This window comes from Boleophthalmus pectinirostris, unplaced genomic scaffold, assembly GCF_026225935.1.
Source record: "Boleophthalmus pectinirostris isolate CB_2022bp ecotype Guang Dong unplaced genomic scaffold, ASM2622593v1 HiC_scaffold_2438, whole genome shotgun sequence".
Classification (NCBI taxonomy): domain Eukaryota; kingdom Metazoa; phylum Chordata; class Actinopteri; order Gobiiformes; family Gobiidae; genus Boleophthalmus; species Boleophthalmus pectinirostris.
This window is the reverse complement of record NW_026571227.1, coordinates 1-12,000: the sequence shown is the minus strand read 5'-3', so window position 1 is coordinate 12,000 and position 12,000 is coordinate 1. Positions and strand designations below refer to the sequence as shown.

Below are 12,000 nucleotides of genomic sequence, written 5' to 3'. Positions count from 1 at the left end.
AGTTTATGCAAATTAGCCATGTGGTTTTACATTTTGTTTCTGTTGAAAGCTTGAAACGCATTATTACTCAGTGTATCCTTCTTCCTCCTTGTAGTAAATAATAATAATAAAAAACAAACAAAAAACCCTAAAATTATCCACCCACATTCACAATCATAATACACATTCACCAAGACAGGGAGGCAGCGTCGGGCGACTTACGCCACGACCTGCCAATGGATCGTGGACGTCTGGGCTAAGGGATCAGTCTCAAGTGTCGTCCGTTTGTTTCGCTTAATGCTCGTTATAATCCGATGCACCTTATGTATGAAAATAGACGAAAGTATTTAACATAATATTGCACCGTATAATCTGGTGTGCCATATAGTCTGAAAAATACGTTAAATAACAGTTAATATGTACTTAGTTCTTTGGATTATGACAGTAATGATTCGCACCTTAATTCTATCAAAGTCTCTAAAATACTGCAATAAATATTGTACTGTGAGATACATATTGGCAAAATATTATACCATCTGTAGGATATATTTTTTCTTTTCAACCGAGTTGAGAGGACCGATGGCCGTTAAAATATTTTTAGATTTAAATGATTTAGATCATTCCACAAAAACAGAAACAGACGTGTATTAATGAACACCTTGAACATGGTTTGTAGCCCACGTCTCATATACTGCCCATTCAATCACTCTGCCATCCAATACCATCATTTCACTCGCTCTGCCACAAGAGGCGCTGTGTTTAAATGTCGCCGCGGCATCTTGTCACTCACTTCCTGCTCCGGCTTGGACTGGCAGAAACGACAGAAACACCGCTCAATAAACTCATCAAATCACAACTGAAAATTGCCAAACTCAATGGTGAGTCAACTAAAGACTTTATTTACAAGACCGCATTGTCCGATGTAACGAAAGAAGCCTCAAAAAAGTTTAATGAAATAAAAACGGCACTTCCGCATTTGCCGCGACGAACTTTTCAGTTGTTTGTTGTCCCAAACTTTATAATATTGCATTATCAAGTAATATTATTTAAGTCTACTTCAAGTAGATAGATTAATTTATGAACTGTATGAAGGAAAGCTCGATTGATTATTTTGATTACGAGTTTTTTAAGTTAATAAGGGCTAATGAGTGTGCTCCATTCATCTAATTGGCTGCCAGCCCTGTCACTCAACGCACTGAGTCACATTTGGGTAAAAAGAATGAATTATGGAGTTTTTATTATTATATTGTTGCGCAACTATAAACTATGAACTATGAATTATAATTTATGAAATGTGAATTATGAATTCATGAACAATGAAATATTAAGTTTGAAATATGATTTATGAACAATGAATTATGAAATATTAAGTTTGATTAATTGATGGAATGAAATGATAAAATTAGCTAATTTGTATATTTGAATATTGAATAATGAATTGTGTCAAACTATTTATGGGTTTTTTCCTGTGACCTCTGTTTTATAGGTCAGGTTTTTTTCCCCCTCCCAAAATCAATGATTCCTCTACTCCAGAGGTGGCGAGCTATATCTGAACCTACAGACCTGGTAGGATTGTTTTTTTTCCCCTCCTCCCTTCTCCTCCTAAGTTGGATTATGAACTTTTAAAACAAAAGGAATAAACATTTGCGTTTCGTTTTGCATCTCCAAACAAAGGAATGAACATTTGCGTTTGCGTTTGCGTCTCCACAAGCATTGAACTTTTTGCGTTTGCGTTCCCAAGGAAACTTTAAAAAAAAAAAGGATTTCGAAGTAAAAAACTGAGAGAAACCAAGGATTTGCGTTCAGACAAAAGAACAAAGCAAAGGACATTTAAAAAGAAGTCTTATTTGTGTTATTGTGTGGTCTTTTGCCACAATTTTTGTTATTCATTGTACAATATTAATATAATTATCTTTAAATCAGATCTATTTGTGTTGTTTTCTGTCATCTATCACAAGCTCCTCCTCAAATCTGGTTCTTCTGTTTACATTACATCCATTGCACATCTCACTAGTCTTAACACATAAAATAAAATAATAAAGTGTTACATTTGGCGAGCTAGCCAGGAGCTTGTGTTGATTGACAGTATTACAGTTTAACGTTTTGGGGAAAAACTGCAATTATGGAATTTTTTGAGAAGTCGGGGGTTAATGTCAATAATTCTGTGAGTGTTTCTGGTATTACACATTCATCAAAAGATAATGAAATACTAGATATTCTGAAAAAGTATGGTAAATACAAAATAATAGAAGTAACTGACATAACTCACCCCCTTGCTAAAAACCTGGTCATTGAGTTTAAGAGTAGTTCTGCTATGGCAGAATTAAAGAAAATACTCCCATATACACACACTTCTGAAAGTGATCCAAATCACACGTATTATGTTACAACGATTGAAAACACAGCAACAACTGAAACCCCACCCCTCAACTACATGGATGAAATCAAACAGCTTGCACGACGGAGTGGACAAAAATTTGAAATTGTGCTTCAAGATCTCATGTCACAAATAAGTGAGCACTTGGATACTGCAACTGGTGGAGAGGAAATTGCACAAAGAGTGGAACCTGAACCTCCCTTGCCTGGCCAGCAGGGGGAGTTTAAACATCAAATTCCACTCAGACTTTCTGAAGCAGACATAAATCCACCTCAAATTCAAAAAATGGTTGTGGAGCATGTATTAAAAACTGAAGAATGTGCATCACTCTCTATGCCCACCTTAAAACTCCGCTCTTTCTCAGGCAAGATACCAAAACCCCCACATGAAAGTGATTATGAAACATGGAGAGCACATGTAGAACTGTTACTGGCGGATGTGAATCTACCTCCACTTCATGTTACCCGGAAAATTTTGGAGAGCCTCTTATCCCCAGCAGCCGACGTTGTCAAAGGGTTGAAACCTGATGCCCTGCCTTCACTCTATCTGCGAATATTGGATTCAGCATATTCCACAGTGCAGGATGGGGAGGAATTATTCGCACAGTTTTTGAATACTCTGCAAGATCCTGGAGAAAAACCTTCCAGCTATCTGCAGCGGTTGCTGTTAACTTTGAATACAGTTGTCCAGCGTGGTGGTGTCACAGCAGCTGATGTTGACAAATATTTATTGAAACAGTTCTGTAGAGGGTGCTGGGACAATGGCATTATCAATAAGCTGCAGCTGGAACAAAAGAAAGAACGACCACCACCTTTCTCTGAACTGCTTTATCTGTTGAGAACCGAAGAGGATAGGCAGTCAACAAAAGAAGGTCTGATGAAAAAACACATTGGTTCCAAGCAGCGTGCCACCCTTCTCTCTCAAGGTGCTTGTCCCTACAGCCATAGTAACGATCCAGATACTATCTCTCTCACACAACTCAAGAAACAAATGGACATGTTGCAAAAGCAGATGGCAACACTTCTTGCTCAAACAAATCAGAAATCCAAAAATACTTACGGCAAAGAATACAATACACTTGGAAAAACTCAAAATACAAACAGCCGTCCAAGACCTGGATTCTGTTATAAGTGTGGTGAGGATGGACACATTGTTTCAAATTGCAACAAACCCCCTAATCCAGCACTTGTACAGCAAAAGAAAGCTAAGTTGGCTCAAAAACAGGCACAATGGGATCAAAATAATAAACAGAAATTGTTAAACTAAACTCAGTCTCTCCTGTGGGGCAAGCAGAGGCTGCTTTCACAAAGTGTCCCAATTTTGGAACTCAGAAACATTTCATATCCCTGCCACGAGGGCTTGTTGGAACAAAATGTACAGCTCGTGTCACTATCAAAAATACTCCATTTAACTGTCTACTGGATACAGGATCACAGGTCACCACAATACCAGAGTCTATCTACAATACATTTTTATCAGAGCACACACTCAGACCTCTGGATGAACTCCTTGAAGTGGAGGGAGCTAATGGCTCATCAGTCCCTTATCTGGGCTATATTAACTTGGACATTACCTTTCCGCCAGATTTCCTGGGCACGCCCATTGACATTTCCACTTTAGCTTTGGTGGTGCCAGATCTTAAACCCTCTCATCAGTCCCTTGTTCTCATTGGAACTAACACTTTGGACATTGTCTATGCTGTCCATAGCCAACAAAGTCCTGGTTTTCGACCTGTTCCTTTTGGTTACCGCACTGTACTCAATATTTTAGAACAAAGACACAAATCCAATCAGAAAGAACATCATGGACTGGTGAAACTTCATAGCCACACTGCACAAACGGTACCTGCCGGGCAGACCATGGTGTTAGAAGGCATTGCTGTGTCACACTTAATCACTAATGAAAAAGCAGTAATGATTGAACACCCTACATCCTTTTACTTACCTGGTGGTCTAATGATCCAGACTTGTCTTGTTGATTTTCCAACCCAGCAGCACCCCGTTTTCTTGCCAGTTCCTGTCACAAATGAATCCAACCATGATGTTACCTTACCTCCTCGTGCTTTGCTTGCCGAAATCAGTGTTTTCCAGTCAACTGCTTGTGCCATCCAAACCAACTCACAAACGACAAACACCTCACCTACACCGTTGTTTGATTATAAGTTGGACAACCCTGCACTCACACCTGAATGGAAAGCCAGAATCATCAATAAACTCAATAGCATCCCTGAGGTCTTTGCTAAACATGACTTGGATTTTGGCAGAACTGACAGGGTAAAGCATCAAATAAAGCTTACTGACCCCACACCGTTTAAACAGAGACCACGACCCATACACCCACAAGATCTTGACGCAGTTCGGCAACATCTTCAAGAGTTGTTTGATTCTAAAGTCATCAGAGAATCCGACTCACCTTTTGCTTCACCCATTGTGGTGGTAAGAAAAAAGAACGGAAGCGTCAGGCTCTGTATAGATTACCGGAAGCTCAACTTACAGACCATAAAGGATGCTTATGCACTTCCTAAGCTTGAGGACACGTTCACCGCACTTTCAGGGTCCCAGTGGTTCTCAGTTTTGGACTTAAAATCTGGATATTATCAGATAGAGATGGAAGAACAGGATAAGTGCAAAACTGCTTTTGTGTGCCCACTTGGGTTCTGGGAATTTAACCGGATGCCCCAAGGAGTTACCAATGCTCCGTCTACGTTTCAGCGCTTGATGGAAAAGTGTGTCGGTGAAATGAATCTAAAAGAGGTGCTCGTCTTTATAGATGACCTAATTGTTTTTGCGCCTACTTTGGAGCAACATGAGGAGCGACTCATGAGAGTTCTTAACCGCCTTAAGGATTTTGGCTTAAAGCTCTCTGTTGAAAAGTGCACCTTCTTTCAGAACTCCGTACGCTACCTTGGACATGTTGTGTCCCAGAATGGGGTTGAGACAGATCCAGAAAAGTTACAGGCATTAAGATCATGGCCTGTCCCAAAGAATCTGAAAGAATTGCGATCATTTCTCGGATTTTGTGGTTATTACCGAAGATTTGTTCAAGGATATTCCAAAATCGTACAACCATTACACCAACTAACATCTGGATACCCACCTTCGCAGAAAACAAAAAAGCCATTTGTGAGACCTGAAAACTATTTCAATCCAAAAGACCCATTGGGGAACCGCTGGACATCTTCCTGTCAACAAGCATTCGAAACAATAAAAGAAAAACTTACCTCCGCACCCGTTCTCGCCTTTGCTGATCTATCAAAACCTTACCTTTTACATACAGATGCTAGTTCAACAGGACTAGGTGCCATATTATATCAAGAACAAGACGGAAAAGAACGAGTGATTGCTTATGCCAGCAGGGGCCTATCCCGTAGTGAGTCCAAATATCCAGCCCACAAGCTTGAATTTCTTGCCCTGAAGTGGGCAGTTACAGAAAAATTCAGCGACTATCTATATGGCACTACTTTCACCATTGTAACCGACAGCAATCCCTTAACCTACTTACTCACTTCGGCAAAACTTGATGCTACAGGCTATCGCTGGTTGTCTGCTCTGTCCACCTACTCATTTAAAATCATTTACCGGACAGGCCGGCAAAATGTGGATGCGGATGGTCTTTCCCGCAGACCTCATGGTGACCTCAAAGCAGACTTTGTATCAGAGAAAGAAAAGGAAAGAATACTCCGATTCGCTGAGCAGCATCTTGAAAGTCCTAATGTCATAAACATAGACCAATGTACCGTCCGAGCACTTTCAGAGAGAGACAGCTAGTCTGTAGTGCTCCTGATTACGCCCTTATCCATTCTTTGTCCATGTCCACCAACAGTATTCCAGACAGTTACTCTGAAGACGAACAGTTTGCCTTACCTCTGGTTCCTCAGCTGAGTCCAGCTGAGATGGCTAAAAAACAACGTGCTGACCCAATTCTGAGCCACGTCATATCACAGTTGGAAACTGGCATATCACCACCCCCTCTCTTGAGAGAACAGTTACCAGAGCTGCCACTTCTTCTACGGGACCTAAATCGATTGGAGCTCCAAAATAATGTCCTAGTTCGAAGGAGGCAACTTGGCGACCAGCTACATTACCAACTTGTGCTACCCCAGGAGTGTCGCACGGATGTTCTTTTCAACTTGCATGACAAGATGGGGCACATGGGCATTGATCGAACCTTGGATTTGGCGAGGAACCGATTCTACTGGCCTCGCATGGCTCATGATGTCCAAGCCAAAGTTAAGATGTGTGAAAGGTGCGTAAAACGCAAAGCACCGCCACAGAAAGCTGCACCACTGATCAACATCAAAACCTCACATCCCCTTGAACTCATCTGTATTGATTTCCTGACTCTTGAACCAGACAAAAGCAACGTCAAAGATATTTTGGTCATCACTGATCACTTCACCAAATATGCCCTTGCCATACCCACCCCAAATCAAAAAGCTAAAACAGTTGCAAAAGCTCTCTGGGACAATTTTTTTGTACATTACGGTTTCCCTGAAAAAATACACAGCGATCAAGGACCAGATTTTGAATCCAAAACAATCAAAGAACTCTGTACACTGGCTGGAATCACCAAAACCAGAACAACTCCATATCACCCACGCAGCAATCCAGTTGAAAGATTTAATCGAACTTTACTTGACATGCTCGGAACCCTAACAGTACAAGAAAAAACCCACTGGAAGGACTTTGTAAAGCCACTTGTCCATGCGTACAATTGTACACAAAATGATACCACCGGCTTCACACCATACGAGTTAATGTTTGGTCGACAACCACGACTTCCAATAGACCTTGTTTTCGGTTTACCAGTCATCAAACCTTCCTTGAATCACTCAGAATATGTCCAAAAACTGAAATCTACATTGAAAAAGAGCTACCAACTGGCAGCTGAAAATGCAGAAAAAATCATGCAAAAAAACAAAACACGTTTTGATACAAACATCAAAGCATCTACACTCGATGTTGGGGATCGTGTTCTTGTGCGAAATGTCAAGTTGAGGGGGAAACACAAAATCGCGGATAAATGGGAGTCTCAGGTGTATGTGGTGGTAAAGAAGTCAGGCAACTTACCAGTTTATACTGTGAAACCTGAGGATGCAGAAAAGCCACTAAGAACTCTGCATCGAGACTTGCTTTTACCTTGTGGCTGCATACCTGTTACCTCCAATGTACAGCCTGTGCCTGTGGCAAAACCTGTAACACCTCCTTTACCACCTGAAGATTCTGACATTGATCATTCCTCTGACGATGAACAGATTGCAAGATGGTACCCTGAACCTGTTACTGAACCAGTTCGATTTTCTACCACTGTGACACTTCCCAGTTCACCTGAAATCTTTGCTCCAACCAGTTCCGAAAATCTTGATCCGCAACCACCTGAAACATTAGAACACGAACCTCTAGGAAGCCCTGAACCTGCTTTGTTGCCAGAACTGTCTATACATTCCGATCCGGTGCATGACATTGATGAGGCTGCTCAACCTGAACCTGAAATTGACAGCAGCTTACACGAACCTAACTCTGACTTGTCATCACCTGTCGACGAAACAGAACAACGTCCCACTAGAACCAGACGACCACCAGACAGATTTCAATATCAGCAATTGGGCCAGCCAATTCTGAAAAGCATGCAAACGATCTTCGAAGGACTTGGAAAGGCTCTGTTTCTGGCAGTGACAGATCACGACATCTCGTCCTCTGGCCAACCATCAGCCCATGTACAGGGACGTACATGAGGTCAGGGGGGGACCCTGTAGCCCACGTCTCATATACTGCCCATTCAATCACTCTGCCATCCAATACCATCATTTCACTCGCTCTGCCACAAGAGGCGCTGTGTTTAAATGTCGCCGCGGCATCTTGTCACTCACTTCCTGCTCCGGCTTGGACTGGCAGAAACGACAGAAACACCGCTCAATAAACTCATCAAATCACAACTGAAAATTGCCAAACTCAATGGTGAGTCAACTAAAGACTTTATTTACAAGACCGCATTGTCCGATGTAACGAAAGAAGCCTCAAAAAAGTTTAATGAAATAAAAACGGCACTTCCGCATTTGCCGCGACGAACTTTTCAGTTGTTTGTTGTCCCAAACTTTATAATATTGCATTATCAAGTAATATTATTTAAGTCTACTTCAAGTAGATAGATTAATTTATGAACTGTATGAAGGAAAGCTCGATTGATTATTTTGATTACGAGTTTTTTAAGTTAATAAGGGCTAATGAGTGTGCTCCATTCATCTAATTGGCTGCCAGCCCTGTCACTCAACGCACTGAGTCACATTTGGGTAAAAAGAATGAATTATGGAGTTTTTATTATTATATTGTTGCGCAACTATAAACTATGAACTATGAATTATAATTTATGAAATGTGAATTATGAATTCATGAACAATGAAATATTAAGTTTGAAATATGATTTATGAACAATGAATTATGAAATATTAAGTTTGATTAATTGATGGAATGAAATGATAAAATTAGCTAATTTGTATATTTGAATATTGAATAATGAATTGTGTCAAACTATTTATGGGTTTTTTCCTGTGACCTCTGTTTTATAGGTCAGGTTTTTTTCCCCCTCCCAAAATCAATGATTCCTCTACTCCAGAGGTGGCGAGCTATATCTGAACCTACAGACCTGGTAGGATTGTTTTTTTTTCCCCTCCTCCCTTCTCCTCCTAAGTTGGATTATGAACTTTTAAAACAAAAGGAATAAACATTTGCGTTTCGTTTTGCATCTCCAAACAAAGGAATGAACATTTGCGTTTGCGTTTGCGTCTCCACAAGCATTGAACTTTTTGCGTTTGCGTTCCCAAGGAAACTTTAAAAAAAAAAAGGATTTCGAAGTAAAAAACTGAGAGAAACCAAGGATTTGCGTTCAGACAAAAGAACAAAGCAAAGGACATTTAAAAAGAAGTCTTATTTGTGTTATTGTGTGGTCTTTTGCCACAATTTTTGTTATTCATTGTACAATATTAATATAATTATCTTTAAATCAGATCTATTTGTGTTGTTTTCTGTCATCTATCACAAGCTCCTCCTCAAATCTGGTTCTTCTGTTTACATTACATCCATTGCACATCTCACTAGTCTTAACACATAAAATAAAAATAATAAAGTGTAAATTTTTAAAAAAAACTTTAACCAAAAAATCCATTTTTTCGTATGAACTTTTCAAAAGGACACATTCCAAGAACTTACTGAACTGAAATAAATGAAAAAAAAAAAGAAAAAAAAGTTTGTGTGTGCTGCATCACTTCTTTTTTATTGGAAGAAGTTTCTGTTTAGTTTTGAACAGGGCTACTCTGTCGGCCAGCTCCTGATCTGCCTGAACTTTGGCCAAACACTCAGCTGCAATGTCGCTTAATTTTTTCATTCCAGAATTTTTCACCACCTCATTGTAGGTGTCTGGAGCCACAATGACGAGCTCTGCAATGGGAGCATTTTGCACAATGGTATTGCGGATCAATACCGACACGCTTGAACGCACCAGACATGGTCCCCAGCTTCTTGTAAAGGTGAAGGATCTTCTTGTACCTTTCTATGACTTGATCAGGGTTCTGCGCTGCAATTTACACAGTAAAATTTAGATTTAGCAGATATATTTCAGCACAGATTCTAAAGATCCATCATTAATTTTCAATGAGATTTTTTACTCTCTCAAAAAGTGTTAATATTTTTACCTCCGCCAAGGAGGTTATGTTTTTGCCGGCGTTTGTCTGTTTGTTTGTTTGTCTGTTTGTTTGTCTGTTTGTTTGTTTGTTTGTTTGTTTGTCTGTTTGTTTGTTTGTTTGTTTGTTTGTTTGTTTGTCTGTTTGTCTGTTTGTCTGTTTGTTTGTTTGTCTGTTTGTTTGTCTGTTTGTCTGTTTGTTTGTTTGTTTGTTTGTTGTCTGTTTGTTGTTTGTCTGTTTGTTTGTTTGTTTGTTTGTCTGTTTGTTTGTTTGTCTTTTAGCAACATAACTCAAAAAGTTATGGACCGATTTTGATGAAATTTTCAGGATTTGTTGGAAATGTGAAAAGGAAGAACTGATTTCATTTTGGGGATGATCCGGAAGAAATCCTGGATTCTGGATCACTTTGAAATTTTAGTTAACATTGTGGTAAATGGGGCCAAAAATTTTGTTTCTCAATATCTCGGTTAATTATTGACCAAACCCCATGAAATTTGACTCAGGGATGGACAATGGGATCCTCTTTCATATTCCAAATTGAAAGATACGAGACAAATATTTATGGAAAACACAATTAATATGAGGGGGACTGTAGTCCTTGGCGGAGGTCTGCGCTCTCTGACTGCTTTTCTGTTTTTTTCATTAAAGTGCACTGCCCTGCATGCAATGTCATAATAACATTTCAAATAACAGTACAGTGCATTTCTATACACTGTAGTAAAGTGGACATGTGGACCCCTCCTAGCCCATAGACTGACAATGTCACATCACAAAGGAAGAGCCAGCCTGGAGAATTCAACATTCAGAAGAGCTCAGTAGGAATAAACTGAAAAAAAAAAAAAGAGGTAAGATTGAAATTATTGTTTTACCTCTTTGCATGTATTTTGATTCTCTCTTTTCCTTCTTCACTGTCTTCCCCTTCTTCGCCTTCTTCTTCCCCTTCTTCCTTTTTGTTCTCCTCTGATGAGGATGTGTCAGATGACTCAGCGCTATTGTCCACTGAGGTATCTGAAGAAGAAGATGCCTGAATACAGCTCTCCCCTGAGATACTGCCCGCCCTTGTGCTACTGCTCCCCACTGTACTAGTGGCATCAGGATTCCTCTTAAGAGCTGTAAAAAAAAATACACAAGGAATGGAACAGAACACATGTAAAATCTGCATGCATTAAATCCTGAGCTAGAATAGGCAATTTCTGTTTCTTAATGGTCGGATTATAATAAATGTTGTGTTATTATATTTAATTGTGGCAATGTGTTTCTGCTCTTATGGTAAAAGAGCAGTAACACATTGCCACACTGAACCCCCCCCAGGGCCTAGGTCAGTGCAGTGTAGTGTACAGGTGCACTGTACATCAAAGAATAATACCATACTTGAACTAAACTACTGTGTTGTGAGACAGACCTGCTGCAAGTTGTTCTTTAAGGTAGTCTCGTTCTGTGGTGAGCTCCTCAATTTTGTCATTTTGCCACTCCATCCTCATCTTGCACAGCTCCAATTCACGAGCCATATTTGTTGTCGCCAGCCGAGCTGTTGGAGCCATGGACACATCTAACAAAAAGAAATAGGTTATTATCAATAAAATGTAGAAAGTTCTACAGTATCTCATTGGACCCACAATGAAAGACACATATACACATGCACAGAGATTTTATTTTATTTTTTTTCATTTCTGTCCAGTACTAATGACGACTTGATATACCAACATAACAATAACATTGCAATTATAATATAATTACAACCACTTCAAACTACCTGGGCTACTGTTTCATGGCAATGAGTGATATGTCAAAACACAAGAAACAGCAACAGCAGAACATCCATTAAGTTGATCTTTTGAGTAAGACTTTCAATCTGAAGGTTGTGATAAAATGTCTGTGAGGAATTTGGTAGGGATACTATGTAGTTTTGTCAAATTTTGTTTAGCTCTTTGTAACATTTGAGCTGAAATAGAGCAACAAAATATAGCGA

At 39.6% G+C, this 12,000-nt stretch overlaps 1 protein-coding gene and 1 pseudogene across 1 annotated transcript; one reads left to right on the top strand and one right to left on the bottom strand.

The window, feature by feature from the left end:
• The first annotated feature begins 6,125 nt into the window (after positions 1-6,125).
• On the top strand, positions 6,126-9,360 carry LOC129410818 (uncharacterized protein K02A2.6-like). The gene is made up of 2 exons (XM_055159706.1): positions 6,126-8,313; positions 8,922-9,360. Exon 1 carries the CDS (start codon positions 6,165-6,167, stop codon positions 8,088-8,090), a length of 1,926 nt encoding a protein of 641 aa, XP_055015681.1. The 5' UTR covers positions 6,126-6,164; the 3' UTR covers positions 8,091-8,313; positions 8,922-9,360.
• Positions 9,361-9,613: 253 nt separating this feature from the next.
• Positions 9,614-11,652, bottom strand: LOC129410817 (coiled-coil domain-containing protein 106-like; annotated as a pseudogene).
• Between the last annotated feature and the right edge of the window lie 348 nt (positions 11,653-12,000).

Bases quoted from the DNA above. Each gene is read 5' to 3' on its own strand.
- LOC129410818 (XM_055159706.1), top strand. From the start codon at position 6,165: ATGTCCACCAACAGTATTCCAGACAGTTACTCTGAAGACGAACAGTTT.